The following is a 25,910-nucleotide window of genomic DNA, read 5'->3' as shown; positions in this document are numbered from 1 at the left end:
CATCTCTTCATTATTCAGTATTATCTCATATTTACCATGAAAGTTATTGTGTGTGTGTGTGTGTGTGTGTGTGTGTGTGTGTGTGTGTGTGTGTGTGTGTGTGTTAATTCTGCTCTAGATTCTGTTTGCAAGTCAAGATAGCCTCACAGTTCATTTTCTTGCATGTTCTTCTCAGTAAAATTTACCCCTTTCTGGCTTTGAGATCTGATTTTGCCAAACTTTTTCCTTCTTAGAAGCTCTGTAAATCATTTGGTAAAACAATATATTGTGGGCATTATTCTACATATAACATATATAGTACATATTATACATGATCAAAGTGTGCTGCACCATGACCAGCATTGTTGCACTTGGATTACAGTGGTGTTCTGTAAAAACATGGTCCAGCATTCTGCCAGTAATGGAACAGACACCTGGAGTGCATACTACTCTGAATGCCTGAATGTTGTCCCTTAATAAAGCTCAGAGCTCTGCCTCACAGGGAGCACAAGGAACTGAAGCCTCATTAGCACCAGTAGCTGTGAGAAATAGATGCCAGGATAACCTACTAAAATTCAGTTCTTTGTCTGTAATGAAATCTAAGGGTCCACCTTCAACTTAATGCATTTTAAGTTATCTAAGCTATGCATCAAATTGAAGCTGGACCAGATATTGTAAAGACCACATATAAGTAAGGTAGTATCACTGTGTGCTGATAACTTATGTAAGCATTTGAATAGATTAGGAGATTTTTGAATCTATATGTTCAAAGCTTGTTAAACTGGAAATTAATATTTTAAAATCATTTGACAGAAGAAACAAGTATAGTAATTACTTATGCTAATAAAATTATTGTGACTGGGATTTAGTTTTTCCTAAATATTCTATCTCCCATCTACCGTGATTACCATTTTATATGTTGCTTGGACAGGGGTTTTGAGCCCTTGCACTGTATGAAGCGCTAAGAACTACAATGCCAGCAAAGGACTGAAGAGGAAGATGAACTCACTGGGCTGCGTGGAAGTTCCAGGGTGGGCACTGGAAGACACTGAAGGACATCATCTCTCAGATTTTACATAACTTCAGATTTATACTAAGGAATTAATCCTTAGTGATTTTTTTTAACATGATGATTTAACTCCTCAATGTCTAAGGCATTAGCTACTGATAACTACTGGATACCAAGTTAGTACATTGCAAATGTTACTGTCTGGTGACAAGAATGGAAGGCAATGATTGATGAATGATCTGACCTCTGGTTTCAAGTCCATATAAACAAGAGCAAGAAGAATCTGCATTTGCTTTTTGGACTTTCAGATTTGTGAAAAATTATAAATGTATGGAGCATGATGATAGAAATGATTTGGTTTTCAAAGTGCCTCTTAGCTTTTCAGAGAGATTCTGTAAATATCCATCAGTGCCAATACCCTCTAATAACTTGACCATCTGGTTAGAATTTTTAAAATTGGATTTTTCACTCTAGAGATATAAAGATCTGAAATGATGAAAATATCTTTCATAAAGATGTTATGGATTCAAAATACTTATTGTGTATCTTGAGTTTAGCTAACTCCTGCAGAGAGGGGAGAATCCCACCAAAGGGTGAGGAAAGGTTTTATCATAAGTAAGGACATGCAGCCTTGGAAATGATCTTTAAGGATGCCTCACCGAACATAGGAAAGTGTTTAGTGGAGTATATAAAAGCATTGTATCTACTGGCAAAGGTACTTTGAAAACTGTATTACTTTTTCTTTTTAGACCCAGTTGTACAAAAGCTGAACCACACAGGTCTGACTTCTCACAGCAGAGTTCCTAAACTTGCTTGGCCTGTCCTGTGTGTCTTTCTTAGACTTCCCTGTTTTGGTACACTGGCGATCACCAGCCTCACCAGTGACTGCTGTCACATGGGTTTAAGTCATTTGAGTGGTGTGCAGTGGCATGTGGTTTGGTTTCCCTGAGCAGGTTGGTGTTGACATTTTGTTTGTTGATCCTTTGCGAGAGTTCAGTTTTCAAAGTATCTTGTGAGGTTTTTTGCCCAAATTTGATTGGATTTTTTGTCATCTGTAGTCTGATGGATATGTTGCAAATTTCTGAGTTTACCTTTTCTTATTGTTATTATTTTGAGAAACTGGAGTGTCTGATTAAGGATAAAACTGAATTTATCAATTTGTTCTTCTATGGTTACTGCATGTGCATATGAAACCCTAAATATCCTAGTATCACAGAGGTTTTTATCTGATTCTTAAATTTTTATCTTAAGTTTTACAGTTTTAGCTTTTGCCTCAATGATCCACTTCAGGTTTATTAATATGTGAACTATAAGGTTAATTTAACCTGTATGTAGACTGTAAGGTAGATTTAGTCCACTCATTTTAGTTTTAAGTATGAATGTCTACATGTCTGCTTCAAGGACATTGTTGAAAAGCTGTCCTTTCTTCATCAAATACTTTTTGATATATTATTTTAAAATGAATTGAATATATACACATATATATATGTATATATATATAGTCTGTTATATATATTGTTTTTTTCTGTTAATGTGTTTGTTTCTCCAGCCAGTTCAACACTGTCTTAAAAATCGTGCCTGCACTATAACTAGAAGCCAGGTACAAATTCTTCAACTTTGCCCCTCTTTTCTAAATTATTCAGAACACACTACATCATTTCCCTTTTTATACAACATCACAGTGAGTTTCTCAGTGATACTGGAAGAAAGCCTTATGTCTTTTGCCTTTGTTATGTAATATTTGTGACAAAGTTGTCCCTACACAGGTCAGACTGGCCTGGAACTTGCTGTGGAAAGTAGGTTGAACTGAAAGTGGCCATTCTGTTGCCTCGGTTTCCCAAGTGCTTGCTTCTTGTTTTCGGTGCAATGTATTGAATGTATAGAGCATTCTGGGAGAAATGACATCTACAAAACTTGGTAGTCTTCTGGACATAGTTATGTTCTCCATGGATGTGGGTCATATTGAATTTGCCTTAGCGATGTCTTACAGCATGAGGATCTTCCACTTTTTGTTATTTTCTTACATGCTTTGCTAAGATCTCCTTTGGGTGTTAGCAGTGGGGAGTGGGAGCATGGCATACAGGGTCTTACAGTTTAGCTCAGGCTGGCCTGGGACTCTCAATCTTCCTGCCTCACCTGACTGTGTTCTAGAGTTATAGCTCTATACCACCATACCCATGCTTTTCATTTTAAAAGAAATGCTATTCTAAATAGATTTTTAAACAATTTATTACAGTTGTTTGTTGTCAGTATGCAGAAACACAATTATCTTACATTATTCTTAAATTCTGAACTATTGATAAATTCTTACTGTATTTTTTGTCCATCTTACACTTTCTACAGAAAAAAAAATCATGTGTGAATAATTTATCTCTTATTTTGCCTTCATACTGAACTTTTTCTTTTTGAAATAATATTTAATATGGTACTGGCTGTAAGTTTCTTACTGATGTTCCCCCCTCCCCGCCACTTGTCAGATTGAGGGAAGCCATTCTCTGTACATCAGTCAAGAGTATCTGTCAGAGTGCATAGAACTAGATGAAATACGTCTCTTTTAGTGTTGATGACCCTGTTACTCTTCTTTAGTCTGCTGTGTGGTGAACTGACCATGACTATAGTGAGGAGTTGACCTTGCCTTTCTCACACCTTTGCTCTTCACTATTCCTCTGAAGGGAGTTTCACTATTTCCCATCAGCCTAAAATGTCTCATTTAACATTTCTTGTACCACAAGTCTATATTTGATTACTTTTCTGTTTTTTTTTTAAATTGCTGTTTCTTTAGTTCATTTTTTGAAGGATGAATTAATTTAAAATTTTGAGTTGGCAGACATTTTCATTGCCTCATGGCTCATGGTTTCTGGTGCATGGTCAGCCAACTGTCCTGTCCTTTCATGGTATTCATAGCTTCAATTTCTTCTTTATTTATTGAGCTTGAGTTCTCCCATTCTTCTTTCATTTGTAGAATAGTGGTTTGAGCTGAGGTACAGAGGAGGTTTTGAACTTCCATCCTTCTGGGTTTGCTTTGTTGTGACTGTTCTCCTGCTCTTCCTCTTGGGCCATTTCTTCTGCAGCCTAGACTTGATGTGACCTGGCAAGTCCCCAGGGCCCTATTTATTATGTCATCCTTGTACACTCTGTTCTTTAGGTTGTACTTCTTGTGCGTCTTTGTTCAAGGCCATGTGTTCTCTTTCCTGCCTCTTCTCCCATGCTATTCAGTTTGCAAGATGTTTACCCTAGAGATTGTGCATTCCAGTTCTAGAACTTTCTCCTGCTTCATGTTTACACTGTCTATGCTGTGGCTCTTCATCTGTTTATCCGTGAAGACTATTTTTATTGAAAAATATCTTAATAGATACTTTAAAGTTCTTTTCTGTTAATGACAACGACAACATCTGGCTCATCTTATATTGTTTCTATTGGCTGCTTCCTTTAAACACTGATCATCTTTCATGTTCATTCACTTACTTCTATGTCTAATAATTACATTGTATACTGCATTTCCTAAGTGATGGGATATAGAATGAGATTATTCTTTAAAAAGCAGGTGTTGTCATACAGCTAACTATTTGTGATTCTTTTACCTGTTGGTTCTTGGCTTTACCCTGTTCATAGGGTTGAACTAGAGTAGCCCTTATTTGAATTCTTTCTCCATGTACGGTGGCTTTAGTGGCTCAGGCAAATTTTGAAGGGATGACTAAAGAATCTTCACCACTATTTTCTGCACTCATAGTAGCATGCGACCTCTCGTGTTTCTGTTTCTCAAGGAGTTTGCATGGCTTCTTATCCTCTCACCCTTGACCAAAATCTTGTCAGTATCCCCTGAAAACTTATTTTTGTGGCTGTTTCTTCTCCCTCACGGTGTCCTTCAGCTTCTCATCCTTTTTCAACTCTGAACTGCTGCCCGTGTGTCCTCTGCACAGGATGGATGATGTGATCAATTCTACTCTGATGTGGATTGCAAGCAAGGAACTCTCTCTAGGCAGAAATTAAGGCTTTATCTGGAATACTTTCTTTTGCTTATGGACTTCATTTTTGTGTGTCTGTGTGTGGTAGTACATGCCTGTAATCCTAGCACTAGGGAGGCTGTGACATGAATGTGGGGTTCAAGGTCATCCTGGGACATGTAGAGAGTTCAAGGCCATCCTGGGACTTATAGAGAGTTCAAGGCCAACCTGTGTATACCAAGATCTTGTCTCAGAAACATACTTATGCTTTTTATTTGAAAAGAAATGCCATTCTAAGTAGATTTTTAAAAAAAATTTTATGGTTGTTTGTTGTCAGAATGTAGTAGCTGGAATGATTAGTGTGTACAATCAGGCATGACATGAATAACAATTTTGCATTAAAAATGGTGTATTCTCTATTTAATTGGCAATGAAAACAAGAAAATACACAAGAGAAGAGTAGAATTATTTGTTGTTTTACTTCATACTAAATTCACTTTTTCATACAGACAGCATGTTTTATAACATAGTTTTTATATTCAAGAACTAAGTATTTAATTTTCATTTCATAAATTGTTGGAATTTTAATTTCTTACATGCATAATTTGGAGCATGTGTGGGAGCATATACATATATATGTACATGCACATGTATGTGTGTATACAGATAACTGTGTGTTTAATAAATAAAATACAAAACGATAATAAATGAGCTGGTATACTGAATGGGTTTCTAAACTTGACTCAGGCCCTATCACAAGAGTCTTTGCTCACACTGTCCTTTAATAATCTATCTATCTAGTAATGTCTTTGTGTGTGTTCTGGGACTTGAACTCAGGACCTATACTTACTAGTCAGGCACTCTTCCACTGAGGTGTTTCCTCAACCCCAGTAATTTTTGTCTTCTCTGCTTGCCTTGATTGTGTGCTGAGTCTCTCTGCCCATTTGTGAGGATTTAGGAACATATTGTTTCTTTATGCCTTGATTCACACCCTTTTCATCAGTAATGGGCTTGTAATGAAGTCAATTTGTTGATTGTTACATCTATGACAGTGACATGGTATTTGTGGTAGCTATATAGGACAGTCACAAAGGATAAGCACTATCCCCTTTTCATCATTCTAGTATTGGCTTAGCTGAGAAAACACATTGGCTTTCCTTTCCCCAGTTTTAGTCAATTTCTGATAAAATTTTCATTTTCCTGCCTCTTTAATTTATCTGAAAATGTGTTACAGGAGCCTTTCATGGCAACGTTAGAAGGCTATGTGATAGCACACTTAAAATATTGTTTCTGCTGAAGCTGTGATTAATACCATTTCAATTTCAGCTTCAGATATCTGTTTTCACATATTTCAATGAAGGAAAAGTAAACTAGTAATAACAAAATAGTAATTCCTCAAACTCCTCTTAACAGATTCATTTTGATGGCTGGGACCATAAATACGACTACTGGATGGACGCTGACAGCCCTGACATTCACCCCATTGGGTGGTGTGACGTGACAGGGCACCCACTGGAAGTACCATATGGTAAGTAATTTTCTCTTTGTTGTTGCTTGGAAATGCTTAGCATGAATTCCACTCTTAATGGTGCTTATTCGTGTCATTACAGTCATTTGAAAGCTAAGTCACAGATAGGTGAATTAATTAATAGCCATTCAAGCTGACTCTGAAAATCAGTTATTCCCAATTAAGGCTCAAAGGACAGGGTTTAGATTAGATGAGAAGCAATAATCTCTAAGGAACAATTCTCATGTTTTCTGAAGCAGTCTTTCTTGTCTACATGTTGGCTTGAAGATCTGAGCCAACATTTCTAAATCTAATATTTGTCACTGAAGTTGGATCTTTTTTTTAAGCACCCCGTGTTAATTTTATCTTATACAATAAATTATAAAACTTTCAAAAAATATGAAATATTTTAAACTTCAGCAGTTTGAAGAATGAGAGTGGAAGAACACTCTATTCTGTTGGGATCTGTGTGATTTCTGTCTTTCTAGCCACTTAAACCTAAGGAAGAAATTAAGCACTCTAAATTCTAATGAGCTTCCAACCGAAGTGCCTTATTTTGTCCGATTAGGCTAGCATGGCTAATCACTTGTTCTAGGCCTTCGTTCCAACAGTCTCCATTATTGTGTGTGTGTGTGTGTTTTCTTCTACTTACTGGTTCTCCTTCCATCCATCAGTGTATTAAGAAGAAGCTGGAATGTTAGCAAGTGAGCACTTCTTGTTGTGGGATATTTGTACACTGTGTGAAGGTGTATTGCTATGATTGGTTTAATAAAATGTTAAATGGCCAATAACTAGGGAGGAGGGATAGGCGGGACTTCCGGCCAGGGGGAGGAATCTAGGCCCAAGAGAGATGCAAAGAGACATGGAGGAAGCAGAGTGGGTGGTACATAGATGAATAGAGATGGGTTTACTTAAGTTATAAGAGCTAGTTAAAAACAAGCCTAAGCTAAGGTCATGCTTTCATAATTAATAAGTCTCTGTGTCATTATTTGTGAGCTAGAGGCTCAAGGGAAAAATCAAACTACATATGGGGTCCAACATGGTGGCTTGAATATCTGAGCAAAGGGCCTGAGAAAGCTAAGAAAAGTTCTGGACAAGGAGCCAGATGTGGCTTCCTAGTCCTGCAGTCTCTCAAGTGGGCTGATGCTCAGCGACATACAGAGGCATGCCTACTGGCTGCTGGCTGCAGGCTGGAGTCAGCCACCAGTGTCATGCGCTAAGCTGAGTTGTACAGTGACAATCAGAAAACACTGCAGGCACTTGGTAAAGCTAGATCCAGAGACAGAAAACCTCTAAAAAGCTACAGTATGTTTATAAATGTGCTTAGATGCTAAAGAAAGAAAAGAAAATGGATATAGACAGGCTTAGAAAAATAGTTTAAAAATAATAATGTCATTAAAGAAAGAATAGCATATATGAAAAGAATAAGCCATGTAAATATGGAAAATATACAGGATATCTGGATTCTGTATGGTGCTTTGTTGACTTTGAATTTTTTAAACGCTAATAAACAAAAAACAATGGCTGCTGAGAGACATTGGATTATGGAAACTGCTCAATTAAACCAGTTTATATATTTTAAGAATGTCTTAACTTCAAAATGGAAGTCAGAAAATATGTTGCGTTGGGGGAGAGGTTATGCCTTTGTTTCCACAGGAAACAAAAAGTTATGGTTCTCTTCAAAATTAATGAGGATCAGATTTTATTGTGGGAGACCTCCTGAAAATCTTGACTACAGACATGAAAAAAGAAATCAAGAAAGACTACAGGACAGGTGACATATATGCTGATTCCCCTACTGTGGGAACACTTCTGAGACTGGATGAGACATGATAAATCTTGTTGGCTACAGAGTCCTCGTGACTTATTATTGCATGCCATCCTTTCATATGGCATGGATAGAGGTTTGATTATACAAAGACACCTTAGCCCTCAGCTGGTGTCCTGTGCCCATGTGGTGAGGGGTGAGGAGCTGCTCCTGATCTGCAGTTTGTATTCCCAACCATAGTTTATACAGACAACCCTAGTAAGTCATGTTTTATTTCTGATTGGTACTTTAAGTAGTTGATTTATATATTCATATGATTCAAGTCATACCTTCTTTCCTTTAGATGTCTGGTATCCTTGACAACCAGATCAAAATAATTGCATTTCATAAATCTAAACAAAACAAACCAAAATCCACACATAGAGCTCATCATCTATAAACAGATGAAGTCACCCAACTAATGTTAATTTTGAGATATTTTAGTGACATTTCTGCTTGAAGATAATTTTTTGAGATGGGGTCTCACTCTGTTGTCTTGTCTGGACTGGAACTCACTATGTAGACCAGGCTGGACTTGAACTCACAGAGATCTTCCTGCATTTGTCTCCCGTGAGCTAGGATTAAAGACCTGTGCCACAACAACTGGTTCCAATAATTTTTACATTCCATTGTTTTATTTGTAATTCATTATATGTGGCATGCATGCTTTATTGATCAAACATTGCAAAGACTTTTAGAAGTTTAAACTTAGAGAAAATCTTAGACATTGGGTAATTTATCTTCTTAAAGAGTTAGACTTTGTCTCAGAAGTCATCTATGTATCTATGTTATTGCTTTAAGTTTATAAAATTTCACAAGAGACTAAATCAAGTAACTTAACAGCAATATTGGGTAAAAATAAGACAATCAGAAGAAGATGTGATTTGGACTATTTGTAGCCTATTATTCTTATGTCTTTTTTGCTAATCAAGTATTTTTCCTTCCAACCATTTGTACTATTATAACACAAATTATAATATATTTTATATATATATGTATATATATATATATATATAATATTTTATAATGCCCAAGAAGCAAGGAGGAAAGTAAGCACTTCTATATATGCTATATTATGTACACATATATACACATATGTATGTATATATGTGTATATATGTGTATATATATATATATATACATATATATATTCACACACCTGTTTTATTTTCAGTGAGCTCAGATTTTACGTCTAAAGTAGCTATACTTTCTGAATGAATGAAATGGAAATAAAAAAGCCATGTAGCTGCCTGCCTTTAGTAAATATTAAACCTGAGGTGGTCATGTCTTAAAGACTGAGAAGTATGCTCTTGGGTTAGGCCTGTAGGGGCCTGTAGGAAGTACCTGATTTCAGAAAGATACATTTGGACAAAAGACAACCTTTCAAGGGGCAAACAGTCCAGGAACAAGCAAAATTTGAACTCTTTGGTTCTCATTCACATTTTATGAGAATTTATTAAAATTTTAGAACTGTCTAAATAAATGATAGTCCTTTTTGTTTTCATTTTGCCAGTGTCATTTAATCTCATTGCAGAAAGTGAGCCAAGACAGAGTACGCGCCCTCGGAGGTCCTTGTAAGGCTCCACAGTGTCTTCCATACCCATGGGTGCCCATGTCACAGATGTGGGTCCTGTCACAGAGGCTGCTTCCCTCAGGCAGGAGTTGAGTAGTCCTTCAAGAGTAACCCTACACTAGAGTCACTTGGAAAGCTCTGTCATGCACAGTCATCCAATCTTCCCAAGTGTGACTGCAAATGTCACCACCCCCCACCCCCACCACCTGCTGGTAGTCCTTCCCAGTGTCCTGCCTGTATTGCTTGGAACCCAAGTCAATGTCTCTTTCCAGAATCTGGCTTTGCCCAGTTTGTCATCTGGGGGATGACTGTCTAGTGTTGATTCAGTTTCTTTCTCATGGGCTAAAGTTATTCTGCTGGCCATGTCCAACATAGAGTTCTATAATACTTGTTCTACATGTCCCAAAAATGTGGTTCACAGAGGATCCTGGGACACCCAGGACTGTCTTTTAGTTATTGTGTGTGTGTGTGTGTGTGTGTGTGTGTGTGTGTGTGTGTGTGTGTGTGTGAGTGTCTATACATATCAGCAGCTGTTTTTGTTCAGATTCTATCTGGCTTGGTTTTTGAGACAGAAAATCTCTCACTAGCCTGGAATTCATCAAGTAAGTTAGACTTGCTAGGTAGTAATCTTCAGGGATCCACTTCTTTCCTCCTCCCCAGTGCTGGGATATTTCCCACCATGCTGTGCTTCTTTATGTGAGTCCTAAGAACTAAATTCATATCCTTATGCTTACAAGACAAGCACCTTACATACTGTGTCATCTCCTCAGATCCTAGGGTTGCCTTTTGACAACATTTTAATATCATAGTTTGGAAGCTGTAACCCTAGCCACATTTCATACTGTAGTTCCTCAAATAAGCCTCATTTATACACTACATCATTCATTATTGACACACAGATTACCAATTCCATTGGAAAACCGTGTGTCCAGCATTTCTTGCATTAAAAATTAGCCAAGTTTTAGAAATAAGATGCTAGACTTCAAAACCTGACAGCTTTGGGTTTAGATTTCTGACTGACTTTGAACAAGCTACTTTACCCCTGAGCCTTGCAGTTTGGGGAGAATAAACATAATCTTCAGCTTTCATTTTACCTGGCAACCAGCAAGAACCAAGCTAGGACACAAGTCACAGTCCTCTTCAGCATTTTTCATTGGCTCAGAAAATTAGAAAGTTGTGTTTTCCTCCTGCATACCCATTACAATTGTACTGTGCAGAAAGTACTTGCCAATCATTGAGTGGATATCGATTAACATTTAGGACAATTCAAAGCATTTAGAATTAACTATTGGTTCAGACATCTGATAAGCAAATGCTCTAAAGCAAATGCAGCTAAGAACTAGCTTGGCTACTTTTTAAATTAAAGAAAAAAATCAGAATATATTATGGATGTGGAGTCAAATAAAATTACCTCCATCTATTTGTTCAAAAGTTTCTAGTTATCAGATAAAATGGGCAGAATCAGTCTTTGCCTGAGCCCTCTCCTCCCATCTCCTCCTTCTCTGTCCCCTCATCCCCTCCTGTTCCCTGCCCAGTGTTCTGCAAACGCAAGGCAACCTCTCCCCCACAGACATGCATGCCTCAGTCCCCTTTCTATATTTGTGATGCAGACAGTGACCCTTCCTTAGGCCTCTTGATACCTCTCTTCCCAGTCTGTGCTCTGACTCCTTCCCTTCTGTGTTTTCTGTTTCTTGGACTTGGCGCTAACCTTATCTAACATTTGGGCACTGACAAGGAAGGAACTCCTTTGCAATCCAGTGTCCTGGTGCGTGGCTCAGGGTCACCTGTTGCTGCAGCTCTACAGACCGCTGCACTCACTTTCACATACACAAACACACATGCAATTTCACAACCAAAAACCTTAACAAAAAAAAAAAAAAAAAAAGAACCAGGCAACAACAACAAAGTCCTCTCTCACAAATCAAACTTAAACAAAATAAAATATAATGCTATGAAACTTCTTTGTAGTGTGTTCAGGTCAGAATAAAAACAGACAATAAAAATGTGATGAGACCCAGTCAGTCTAAAAGGTACAGTGGAGAAGGGAAAATCGGTTCCTTTAACTACATCCAGATGTGGGCTCCCACCTGGCAACTATCAAATGTTCTCATCAGCATGCACATAAAGTATTTGTGCTGAAGTGATAAAGAGCCCACACACCATGACAAGAGCTTGTGGAATGTGAAATGGTATGGTGGAGTACATACTGTCATAATGGTGCTGCTATTCCTTCCATGAAGAGCCTCAAGAAATGTTCTGGAGCATTCTGTGTGAGAGGCCACCACATCAGCTAAGGTGTGCCTCTTATTTCTTACGTTTCCATATAGAAGAAACAAAGTTCCTCTCCTAATTTGAGCATAAGATTGAATAGACACAGGAGAGATTACTTGATCCATCTTCTCAGAAAAATGTCCGTCAACCTAGAAAGGGTACTTTGTCCTTGAGAGTTACCAAAGATAGGGATGAAGAATATAAAATTATCAGTTCTCATATGCTTATTCAATCTAGAGGTTAGGGAACTGACTTACAGATTGGTGACTGGCTGTGGTTAAACCAGACTTCTTACCCTGCCCTTCTGAATCCTTTTTAAACAGGTAAGTCTCCTTCTTCTCTACTCCCCCCCCCTCTCTCTCTCTCACACACACACACACACACACACACACACACACACATACACACACACACACACACACACACACACACACACACACACACACACACACACACAGCAGGAAATGGGTTATTTAGCTGATGAAAGAGTTAGAAGCCAGATTTGGTGGAAGGGTGGGTTTGCTAGAAGCTCAAAGGCCAGGGGCTTGTCTAAGGAAATGTCTAAGCTCTTCCATCCCATGAAGAGGAGTCCTTGAGGGGCCTTTGGGCAATCCTCTGTAGTTATGCCTCAAGGTGGCCCCCCACAAAGAATGACCCTAACTGTCCACTCCAGTCCCTATGTAGCTCTCTATGAGACCTTTCCACTTGGTCCCAGACTGCTCACCTGTTGTGTCTCAGGAACTGTCTGTCTTCTTTCTGAGGCATATTGGAACTTCTGGGAACCCTCCATAGCCCCCTTGGCTGTGCCAAAGCAACATGAGGGTCACAGGCTCATCTACTTGTCCAACAGCCTGCTGCATATGGATGGAGCCAGGTGGGGTCTTTTCTCAGAGACATAAAGCTACCCCAATGCCAAGTGAAACAGATCACCAAAGGAAATGAGTTTACCAAGCTCGTTTAGGGCCTTTGTGATTGTAAATAGGTGCCCACTTTAATGCCAGAACCAAGAGAGATAAATAGGAGAGTGGAGGAGGGTGATGTGAGAAGAGATCAGTGTGGAAGTACACGCCTCTGACCCTCTTTTCTCCTTCCACATCTTGTGTGTTGTTTCAGTTTCTTAAACACAAGCTACCCCAGAGCCTTTGGCTGTACCATCTTTTCTATCTTCTATGTCTAACATCATTCTCGTTTTAAGAATTCACTCAAGTGTGTCTTCTTAGAGAGGCTTCCTGGCTATACCATCACTTCTGGAGTGGGAGACAGTGAGTGTTGTGCCAGTATTTTCCTGTAGCCTAGCATCCCCAAATGGATGCCTGTATCTCATTTAAGAGTTGAATAATCACTGTCCCTAAGACTTTGGTCTTAGAGGCCATCTTGTGTTCTCTCTTTCAGCCTTCTTCCTTTTCCCCTCCTTCTCTCTGTCTCTTCTTCCTAAACTTTATTTTCTTTGAACTGAGCTTTATATGATGCTCAAGATTGCTGCAAACTTGTGGTCCTCCTGTCTCAGTCCCCCAAGTGCTAGGATTACCAGTGTGAGCTGTCACATCTGCCTTCAGTGGGGTGACTTTTTCAGCTGTGGCTATGGGGTTTGTCTAATCAGGGCCTCCTAGGAGAGACAAGGACCAGGCATCCCCCACAACTGAGAGAGAACATTTTCACGGCTGGGAAGCTGGCAGGCAGAACATTGAGATTTCCTATCTGGTTTGCGTGCCTAAATAATTTTGTCATTGTTCTTTCTTTAGCTTCTGTTTGATTTATATTTGGAAGTAATTACAAAGCTTGATTACAAAGCCAATGCAATGAAATATCATTATGAAATCAAGTATATACTAGTAGAATACCAACATGCCCAATAATGATAATACATCCAGCCTCTGCCATTTATGTTAAGGACATGGGGAACAGGGCTAATCAGTTCAGCTATTAAACACAAATGAACATCATAGAACATAGCTTGATAGAAGATTCAGCTTTGGTTCATTTCACTGCAGATGTATAAGACTGACAGAATGACTTGAAAATATACCATATGGTCTAGTCCATTGTGTGTCCTGTTAAGTGAGATAAAATACTGACAGTTCATTTAGAAATGAACAATTAATAAAGCTTTCTCTAGAGAGCATTTGGGAATCTGAAGAATAGAAAAGTTTTGTTCAATTAGATAAAAATTTGCTTAGGTTATAAGATAGAAGGCATTCTGAGTACAGACCACATAGGAGGCAATCAGTGTGATAGAGGAGACCATTCCTGTAGAAACGGAAGAATTGCTGACCTAGCCAGGTATCAGCACATTTTCAAACCTGCTCTATTTTAAAGAGAATGGTGAAAGGAATCTTTTTGGAAGTACTTGTTCTTCCAAAACACAGCAAGAAAGTAATCAGCAGCTTTAAGAGTCCCCGAGTACTCATTGACTTAATAGACAATTACGGCATATTGTGCTTTAAAAAGTTAGCTATTTTAGAAGTCCCTAATTACAGATTTACATGATAGACTTATCAAGAAAAAATAATACATTTCAAAATGTGCTTACAGTCTTAATGATATTATCTCTTTGAAATGTTCCCTGGTAAAGGGCTTATCCAGTGTCTGCCTTCTGGAAGTGTGAGGGCAGAATTCGCTTTGTTCTAAATGTGGCGCTGGGTTCCTAGTGCTGGCTCAGAATGATCTGGCAGAGAGCTTCCTCCCCACAGCTGGATGACTCTACTCTCAGTCTCTGTTAATGGTACAGAGGTGCTGGTGGGATATCCTTGGTTATCCCATGTACAGACCGACTCTGCCAGTGTTGAAAACAGAATAGTCACCGACCTCTGAAAGTCATGAAGTGGGTGGGAGGACATTAAGGCCTCACACATTTGCACCCTGCTCTAGTTATGGCTTACCTCTGGCCATGGCCTTACAGACACACAAGGTCTTGAGTTAGGCAGCAGATCTCTCAGGATTTCTCTGGGAGACTTTTAATCTTAAGAAAGTATAATACCTTCCAGGGAAAAGGAGTGAGGCTTGAGGAATCATACCCCTACAGGGAAATAACAGAAGCCTCCTGGGTAGAGCCATTGACTGGCTGCTGGTGACTCCACTCAAGGAGGCAGGCTATTGTTGGATGGATAAACTTTATGTATCTACTGTATTGACTTCTTCTTTAGAACATACAAATTCCCATGGGACATGATTTCTGCCCCCAGGAAACCATGGATTAAGAGGATAATGAGTCCCCTCTCTCTCATGACCACACACTGTTGCCCAGTCTGGCACTTCCATGACTGTCTGAGACACAAAGAAGATTGTATGGCCTTTTTGACTACTGCCCATATTAATATTTAGTGCTGATGTAAAACAAAACAAACAAAAACATGTCCTCTCAGTGACTGGAGTGTCTTCTCGCACAATTGGGAGGATGGGAAGCAGGGGAGAGCAACTCCCAGGGTCACTTTCAAGGCAAGCTGAGTGGTGTTTAATCTCCTGCAAAACCTTTTGTTCATTTGTTTTCTGTAGTATTAGAAAAAGTCAGTAGTGCTTGACAGTTTGTTTTACAAATGGATGTACCCTTAAATGACCCATAGGGATAAACAGAACCAAATATTTTAATGAAAAGAAACATTATGTTCTTCATATGGAAAAGAACTGTATGATGGTGATGAGTTTTGTTCACTCGGCATTTTAAGTAAACAAGAATGAGGAAGTTGAAATTACACAAACCTAGGATCCAGAGAACACTGGGGAGAGGCAAACTTTGAAAATTGTGTGGCATAGTTAGAAACTGTGAGCTTTCGACTTACTTTTTTCAAGTATGCTTTGATACTCATTAGAAATGAGATACTTATCACGTAGGTCTTTGGGGTGGTAACTTCGGGTAGCTGTCCATCTGGCAGTGATAGCCATTGAGATACATTCCCTGAGACACTCACAGGGCTGTCGTGTTTACAAAATCAGAACTACTCTGAACAGCCATAGCCACTTGACCATTTCTGATAGGACCCACTAGACTTGACCCCAGCAGTTCAGGCTCCTGCTGTCACTCACACATCTGATGGCATCCTGAAAAATGTTGCTATGCTTGCTTGCACTCATACCTTCACACAGTTTTTCTATATGCAGGATTATTTCTGTAAGTGCCAAAGAGGTGAAGGTCATTATGGCAGTGGTGGGGGTGAGATACAGCTGCTAAGAACGTGTCCCTCATTCTGCACTGTGGCTCCTCTCCTACAAGACATTAGCCCCCTTAGACCCTCCCCACTCTCCTTAGTGCTGCTTCGCTCTACTGTTTTTCTGCACATTAAAAGCTTTTATTGTCCTAACAAATTGTAAAGCAGAATAAAAGAAATGTGGTTATGTAAGTTTTCATTCTTTAATGTGCAGTTTATGTTTCCTAGATTGACAGGAACATCTTCCATCATTTACTTTGAAGTCATCATTCCCTTTTTTTATGGCAATGCACTTGTCTTGTGATGGAAGTCATTAGAATAGAAGAGGAATCTTTTATGTAACCTCCCACCAAATGGTATGACAATACCAACAGCCAGAAAAAAAGAATCCAGTAAACCAGACTAAGCTGCGACTCCACAGCTTCTCCCAGTGTTAGGTTCTAAATTCAGCAAGTGCTACCAAAGCATGTCTAGTCACAGTCAGTGGGAAGCACATAGTGGGCTGCTTCCAGCCATCACACTAGACCATGGGTGTGGTTGAGGATACGGTGATTTCATCAGAAGAGCTGAGAGGCAGACTACAAGCAAGCTCACACACCTCAACACACCAGCACATCAGAAGTTCAGGAGACTGTTCATACTTGAAAAACATGTTGAAACTGAGGAAGAATGTGAACATTTCTGGCTTCCACGGCTCAATAGAATCCAACCTATTTAATAGCTCGCTATCTGTCCCTCTCTTTGTGTGTGTGAGTGTGTGTGTTTTTATGTTGTGCATGTGTACACATATTTGCTTGTGTACACTTGAGCTTGCACATATGTGGAAACTCAATTAGATTGCATTCAGATATTTAATCACCTTAATGTGTATGAACACACCTGCTATTTTTAAAGCTACAAATGGTTGAGGAGAAATTGTATGTATATAAATGTATAGTAATTTTGAATATTATATAAATAAATGTTAAAAGAAATGCAGGGACAAATAAGCACACACATGGGCGCACGTGCGCGCGCGTGCACGCGCACACACACACACACACACAAACATAATAGTAGTGCTTCACTGTCTGTCTGGATAGAATCATCCAAATAGAAAGTCAACAAGGGAACATTGTATTGGAATAACACTATAGACCAAGTCCTATTGAACATATATAGAACATTCTATTCTACAGCTGCAGACTATATCATAAGTGTACACAGAACACTCTGTAACATCCATCCTATGTTGGACCTCAAATGAAATGTTTAAAAGATTAAGAAGATTAAAATAATTTTTAGTATCTTTTCTTACTGCAGTAGTATAAAACTAGAAATTAATAATGGCAAGGTACTTTGGAAAATTGACATAATTTTCCAGACCAATGGGTCAAAGAAGAGATAAAGAAGTCAGTGAAAGTATCTCAAGACAAGCTAAAATGTAAACACAGGAAACAAAAACTTATAGGATGTACCAAAACAGCAGTGTGAGGAGGGGCTTTTATAGAAATGAATATATCAGGGGAAAAGGAGGACTTGGAATAAGCAATTTGAGTTTACACCTCAAGGAACGTTTAAAAGATGAATAAATATCAAAAGAAGAATAAACTAGGCCAGAAGTCAATGGAAAGGACATAAATATCAGAGAACTAAATGACAAATGGCCCAGAATGAAAGAAGATCAAAGAAGCTCAGAGTTGTTTTTCTTTAACTGAAAAAATAAAAAAGCAAGCCTTTGATTGGAATACATTCAAGTTGATACCACAGAGATATAAAGGGCTGTAAGGAGCAACCATGAACAATTACATGATAAATTTGTAGAGGGAGCCAATCCACCCAAACTAAATCATGAGAAAATATAGAATCTGAGCATACTAATAATAAGTAAGGAGATTGAATCATTCGTAAAAAGTTTCCAGTGAAGAAAGCCCAGGATTGGATGGTTTCACAGATGAATTGTAAGTTCTACCAAGAATAAAAGGAACTAATGGCAGTCCATATACCACTTTGTATGTGTGTGTATTTATATACATTACATATCTACATATAATATATATCCATATACATATGCACACATATACATTGTATATTGTATATAAATGTATATAATATATACAATTGAAATGGAGACAACACTTCCAAACTTATCTTACAAGGCCGGACTCATCCTGAGGCTGTAGCTGGACAAAAGGAAAGAAATGAAAAGAAATTTGTGGCCCAATAATTCCCAATAGACAAAAATGTAAAACATCTCTACAAAATGGCAAAAAAAACCCCAAAGAAACAACAACATCAAAAAAAAAAAAAAAAAAAACCTTGAGTCGGGTGACAGTGGCACACACCTTTAATCCCAGCACTTGGGAGGCAGAGGCAGGTGGATCTCTATGAGTTTGAAGCCAGCCTGGTCTACAAAGCGAGTTCCAGGAAAGGCGCAAAGCTATGCAGAGAAACCCTGTCTCAAAAAACAAACAAACAAACAAACAAAAAACCCCTGAATCCAATAGCTCATTTAAGTAAGATTTATCCCTGAGATTCAAGAATGGGTTCAACATAGGCAAATCAATAACTTTGGGACTTTATGAAATGAATGAAGGATAGGTACCAGGTGATTATGTCAGTAGATACAGAAAATGCTTCTGACAAAATTCAACATACTTCAATTGCAAAAATACTCTTAATGAACTAGATACAGAACGAGAGGTCCTTAACATAATATAACCATTATGACAAGCCCACAGCTAAGATCATACTGAGATTTGAACAAAAACAAGATGACCTGCAGTCAACACTTTTATTCAACATATTGCTCAAAGACATAGCCAGAGAAATCAGTGGAGGATAAGAAATCAAAGACATCCAGACTGAAAGGGATAAGACATTATCTCTTTGTTGATTGTATGTGTATGTATGTATATGTATATATATGCATATCATATTATATATACATACATATACAGAGAGGGGGAATTCCATCAGAAACTTTTCCACATGGAGAAAAATTAAGTTAGACCCTTATATTATATGCATAAATTAACTTGAAATATATTAACAGCTCAAGTGTTAAGACTTAAAGCTGCAAACCTTGTAGAAGAAAGCATAGGGAAACAGATCCTTGACATTGGTCTGTTTGTTCGTTTGTTTGTGACTTTGCTTTGAGACAAGCTATATCTATGCAGCCGGCCTGGCCTGGAACTCACTACACAGACCCAGCCGGCGCTGACCTTGGCAAGTCCTCTTCGTTAATCTCCCTTGTGTTAGGAACTCGGGCATGCTGTGTGCCTGATTCTGGCATCAATTTTAACAGCGAGCTTCTGGATTTCATAACACAGGGAACAAAAGTAAAAACAAACTAGTGGGGCAATCTAGTAAGAAAGTTTCTGCAGACGAGGAAGATGACCAAGAGGCAACCTTTCTGCAGAAAGGGAAGGAGTATTTGAAAAGCACGCATGCGATGGGTAGAGCAGAGCCCTGTCTGTAAGGAACCGGCACAAGTAAACCACTCAAGATTGCCCAGCTGTACAGCGGCAGCAGAGCCTTCCTCCTGGCTTTTTAAAGGGTTTAGAAACATTTCCCTGAAGGCCTATACTCTTCTCTAATAACAAAAGCATAATTTTGTGTATTTAGTTAGAGATAATAAGTTGCAGTATAAATTCTTTATTTTGAAATATCGTGGTATATTTGAATGGAGAAATGTCTCCAATTCAATCCATAATGTCCCCTTATTCATTAATGTCATTACATTTATATGTCAGTTACACATACACACACACACACAAGCACACACACATACAAACATACAAACACACACACACACACACACACACACACACACACACACACACACACACACACACATTTGCACGTGCATTGTCTATAGTGTTCTGCCCCTGAAGTGCACAGCCCAGTCTAAGAGGTTCATTCAGGTACATTTCATTTTCCATCAAAGTTCAGTGCCCTTATTTATCCACCACACCAAATTTTTCAGGGAGCCTTGTGTAATTAATCATTTGTGTATAGTTAATGTATGATAAATGTACTTTATAATTTTGTTAAGAAAATATTTGCCTGTTCTTCATTACAAAGGTGGCATTTTACTCCTTCTAAATAATAAATAAAGCCCGAGGTTCCTCTTTTTTGCCTTAGGTGCTAAGAAGTTCCATCGGGTCTGTGGAAGAGACTTCTGGGAAATCATGTTTGTGCATTTTCCTTCCCCTTGCTATGAGAGAGATCACTGTTGCAGGCTCTGGTCCTCAGGATTGTCACAGTTCTGACTGTTTTCCTGTGCTACAAGGACTCTTAGATTACCTTTCCAAGGGCTTTTTTTCCCCTAGATTATCAAGGAAATATAAAATTTACATTTTAGGGAATTTTTTTAAATTTCTTTTTGCAGTTCCACTTAACCATTATTTTCCCGTTTCATACGCATATCAAAACGTGACATTTAGAAACTAGATAAGCAAATATGGTCTTTGGTCACTCAACTTCCTTCTGCTCGAGAAATTATTCTAGTACAGTAGGTATTGGTCACCTCTGATTTCATTAGTCAGGAGAGAACAGTATGGTTGACTTATAATTTCAGTTTGATAGATAATGCTTATTGCTTGCATTCTCCCACACTGAGTGATAATTATTTCATTAAAACTTTGCAAACGACAAGTAAATATCTTAGATACAGCGGGTTAAAAAAAAAAAAGCAGCATCTAGCTTAACTGCTTCTAATTTCAAATAAAGGCTATATCACTTTAATTACTTGAAAAAAAAGGACTTGCATACACGAATGGCCAATTTTATCAAGTCTAGCTCTAGTTGTAGCGTATTTGTCTCCTCGCCCTCCCTTGCTTCACTGGTGACCTCACTGCCTTTGCTGAGATTAGAGGAGGAACGGTGGAGATGTTTATCATACCCACAAAGGGTGTGGCAGCTCTCCCCGCACACGCTGTCCTTGTCCTAGTTTGTTTCTCTTACATCTGGGGCTTTTCTAATATTATTCTCCACTAGAGAACTATCATCGCTCTGACAAGAAAATAATAATAATATTTTGACAATAAGCCCACTTTTTGTGATTATTTTCATCCCACCCCCGATATAAGGAATCCTGAAACAAAATTCTCAAACTCAACTTCTCCTTCCCTCCCCCACCACTCTCCTTCACTTCTTTCACGGAATCATTCTTTTGCCAAACCCTGGAGCTGGTGGGATGTCTAGGCTCTCTCTCTCTTGGCACTGCCTCTGTGATTCTCCAGTGTTCTCCCCTGGGTCTCCTTTCTTCCCTGGCCTCCCTCTCAGCCTCCTTTCTGTCCCCTTTCTGCATCCACCTGTAAACATTTTCAGTTTGTGGTCCCGAGACTTTTGTCTCTCGGCATGAACTCCCCAGGAATCCCATCCCATCCCTTGGACCAGCCGCATCCACTCTGCCTCACATGCCTTGCCTCTTAGGAGCTTGCCACTGGCCAGGTTACTGAAAGCCTGTGCAAGTTTGGTCCAGTAGAGGAAGTGGGTGGAGCTCAGTGGGTATGTTCTCATCCACTCCTTTTTCATGTGGCACTTCCCGTCTGTCCAGTCCATCCCAGAAGAGAAGGAAGACTCCACCTCGACCACATCACCACTCACCGCCCTCTTTTCTGTCCTGGTGCCTCAGGAACTCCGTGGTTTCATCATGGCTCGCTTTCTTACCACCTGCAGGACCTTGGCTGCTCTGCCTTAAGGCACAACCCCACCTCCAGTGTCACCTTCTCTTCCTTGCTCTCCCATAAGTGCCTGCATGCCACCCTCTCCGTCCGGCATCATGTCCACCCTTTGACCTGATTGTTTATTGTATTTATGACAACAGAAGTTAAGCTCCAAGAGGACCAGGCCCTTCTGTTTGGTTGGTGACATATCCTGAGAATGTGGAATACGGGGGGACAAATAACACATGCACGATCTTTCTTAAAGTGAACAAAGAAAGCCTCCACAGTTATCCTTATTTTTAAAACAAGAAGGGATAAAGTATCCTCACTTGTGTGCTGTCAGTGACATTTAAATCTGCCTACCTTTCCAAACAGCAGTGTTTGCGTATCCTCTACCAGGTGTCACCTCTGAGTACTAATGCTGTGTTTTTACAAAAAGTTGCTGAAGGAATTAGGGTAAGTGCATGCAGTTTCAGCAATGAGTCATCAGTGGTGATAAAAGGATAAAGATGCTGCATCCGGGTCCTTATTCTCTAATGCTGGCCAAGCTCTATCTGGACTGATGTGCATTTAAATGAACTGAGTTCATTTGTTGTCCTCAGAGTTAACGTCACTCTGTTCTGGGTTTTCTGTACATCCAAGCAAGTGGCCTTCTGAGAGGAAGCTGTGGCCAGTTTTGGGGTGTGGGGAGGATGGCCCTAGTCTCTGACCCATTCTGGTTGCTAAGCCCAGCCTTTTCAGAGTGGATTATAGCGAAGTGGATTATATCACTCAGACACCAAGAAGGGCAATTGGAAATACAGGACAGTTCCCTTTCCCATTTCCTAGCAATCAGTACAATCTCGATTCCTGATTCTGCTTTGATTGCTCCCATCATATCATGTTTATGTGGTAATGGATCTAACCCCCCTTTTTTTATATAAAAAGGGAAATTGCTTGGTTTTAACGAAGAGAGAAAAACAACAGAATTGCTACTTTAGCTTTACATTTTTTTCAGCGGCTTGAACTGCAGAATCTGTTTGCAGACGTTTATTCAAAAAGGGCTGTTTGTGCTCTCCGATCTCTGGTGGTGGGTCCAAGGCTGTCAATGTTCTGGGCCAAAGCTGTGTCTCAGTCCCTCCTCCTTCCTCAACGCTTCTGCACTTGTCCCTGCATTTGTCACCTCGCGGAGTTCACATCTTCCTACAGGAAAGCAATGGCCGCCTCCCCTTCACCCTTCGTATAGGTCCTACTGACAGAAATGACAAATGACCATGTCTGCCTGTAGGAAAGCCAAAAGGTGGGCACATGGCTACCTTGAATAAAAGTTAGCCAAGAAGGGGAGTGTGAATATGGGGTAGACAGCCTGAGTATCGTGGTGACCACAGAGTGTCTGAAACTTGGGGGTCCCATTTTATCTCATTGTACGGTGAAGGGGTATCCCGGTCCTTAGGACATCTTCAGTTTTGTACAAATGTTTTCTGTTCATCTTTGCAAAATTACCCTGGCTGTTCAGTTTGCTCATGCCTGAAGGAACTTTCCACCTTAGATTTCCAGTAAATCAGAAGCTATTCATGTTGCATGACATGGTCTAGTGGCTCATAGTAGTTAGAGGGACAGAGACTGGCTTCCGAGGCCTGAACTGAATGAGGATAAAGTTATGATTATTCACAGCACTGTGGTAAGTGCTACCCAGCCAGCATTGTGGATCATCACTGCAGTTGTTACTGTCAGTACTTATTGATAAGACACACCTAGAGAGTTGCCGCCCTGTACCAGCCACTGTGTGAATGGCTGCCAGAGACACACTGTGGAAACAAGTTAGATATGGAGATTTATCACCCCAACAAAGCCAGCCAGGAAGGCAGCAAAGCAAAGTAGGAAGGTAACTCCAGGAAAAGGTGACAAGGTCTGGGACCATCTCCCTGGAGAAACAATTTAGAGCAGAGAAAACTTGGCTAAAGACTTATACTTCTAAATATCCAATGACCAGTGAGATATTCTTGGCAAAATTATCATTTTATGGAAAAAAAACCACATCATAGGTACCTTTATCATAGAGTCAGTGATGAAAATTGTTGCAGAATTTGCAGGTTTTTATTTTCCCCTGACAGACGACTCTCTGTCTAATTCTCCTCGGAGTTGACCCTCAGTGGGGAAGTTGCTAGGCTCAATGCATTTTTTTTTTTTTGTGACAGAGTTTCTCTGTGTAGCCCTGGCTGTCCTAGAACTCACTTTGTAGACCAGGCTGGCCTCAAACTCACTGAAATCCACCTGTCTCTGCCTCTCAAGGGCTGGAATTAAAGGTATGTGCCACCACCACCTGCTGTGGGATGTTCTGTATGGCAAATGTGTTGCTCTGATTGGTCAATAAATAAAACACTGATTGGCCATTGGCTAGGCAGGAAGTGTAGGCGGGACAAGGAGGAGAATAAAGCTGGGAAGTAGAAGGCTGAGTCAGAGAGACACTGCCAGCCGCCACGATGAGAAACAGCATGTGAAGATGCCGGTAAGCCATGAGCCACGTGGCAAGGTATAGATTAATAGAAATGGATTAATTTAAGCTGTAAGAACAGTTAGCAAGAAGCCTGCCACGGCCATACAGTTTGTAACCAATATAAGTCTCTGTATTTACTTGGTTGGGTTTGAGCGGCTGTGGGACTGGCAGGTGAGAGAGATTTGTCCTGACTGTGGGCCAGGCAGGAAACCTCTAGCTACAACCACCCAGAGGTTCAATGCACTTTTATTTCATGTTCTTCTTCACTCTGTCTTTGTTTTATCTTTCGTTGTGGTCTTAATGTGATAACCCTCCTCCAAATCATCCAGGCAATGCCTCTCCTTGCAGTTCTCACAAGGAGAGTAATACGGTGCCCTTCGGGGATTGGAAACAAAAACATCTGGGCAATTATTAAAAATATCACTCTAAACTATAACTTAATCCAGGGTGTAAGAATATCATAGAAAATAATATTAAGTTGTATTTCCTGTGTATGATGTGTTATCCACTGAGCTGCATCTGGGATGACGGAAATGTTTTCTGTTTGCTTGGTTTTGACTTTCTTTCCTGAAGATGGAAAGAAGCCTTGTGTGTATTCTCACTGTTTCTTCTCTTACATATCCCTCTATTCACTATAAGTTAGATCTCTTTATTTACTAAATATAATCGAAGCATATTTCTTAATTAAGGACTTAATAATTTTTAAGCATCAGACCCTCTGGTTTGTTTAAAAGTTAGTTTTTATTTGTTTGTTTTTAAGAACAATTTCCTGGGAGCAGCAGTTTTTTACTAGGGGTTTTACCTCGGGCAGCCTTGAGGCAAGAACTAGGCAAGCCCTTGCTGTGTACCTAAGATCTATGCCTTGCCAGAGATGAGACAGTTCCTGTTTTGCCTATTTGTCCTTCGGGTTGTTTTAAAGTCAAGGAGTATCTAAGACACAGTTTTCTATGGTCTTGTAAATAGAATGAAGATGTTTGGGATGTTTAAATTTGTTTGAATAGTACCAGGCATGGGACCCAGCCTTGCTTAGTATTTTCATGCAATATAATCACTCTGTGCTGTGAGTTTTCGGTTACAGGTAAGCCTCTTTCTAGCCCGTGAGCACCTCACAGGAAGAATTCTAGGTTGTTACCCACCCCCCATTCATTTATAACCACTTACTGAGGGCCAGTTAAGTGTCAGGCTAGATATTGGCTTCACAGAGTCAAAACAGCCTCTGATCTAACAAAATAAATAGACGTCAAACAAATGGTTTCATTTATAGTTGAAATAGGTTTCCTGTGCTGAGAATATCCATGACCAAGGAGGATAGGTTAATATGGGTTGAGTAGTGAAGTACGGAGAGCACCAGAGGTCACTCTGAGGCATCTGTCTGTGAAGGGGGAAAGTGAATAGCCATGAAGAGAGAGGACTATGAGGTCTATTGCTTCTGTTTTTATTTTCCTTTATATAATGTATAAAGCTGGATTGTGTTTGAATTCAATGTAATAGTCTAACGATCCTGAAGAATGAGACTGTGAATCCACACAAAAATGGTGGGGAATTTGCTGT

The 25,910-nt window shown here is 39.5% G+C and overlaps 1 protein-coding gene across 2 annotated transcripts in view; it reads left to right on the top strand.

Annotated features, from left to right (window-relative positions):
- Positions 1–25,910, top strand: part of L3mbtl4 (L3MBTL histone methyl-lysine binding protein 4) — a 448,777-nt gene that overhangs the window by 250,506 nt on the left and 172,361 nt on the right. For both annotated transcript variants that reach the window (XM_052750167.1, XM_052750168.1), the window contains one exon: positions 6,346–6,460. In XM_052750167.1, the coding sequence (XP_052606127.1) occupies positions 6,346–6,460 (115 nt within the window). The remainder of the gene's footprint in view (positions 1–6,345; positions 6,461–25,910) is intronic.

The sequence above is a fragment of the Peromyscus californicus genome, unplaced genomic scaffold (genome assembly GCF_007827085.1).
Source record: "Peromyscus californicus insignis strain IS unplaced genomic scaffold, ASM782708v3 Scaffold_21__1_contigs__length_65335640, whole genome shotgun sequence".
Classification (NCBI taxonomy): domain Eukaryota; kingdom Metazoa; phylum Chordata; class Mammalia; order Rodentia; family Cricetidae; genus Peromyscus; species Peromyscus californicus.
Note: the sequence above shows the minus strand (reverse complement) of the source record. Positions and strands in the feature narration are given on the sequence as shown.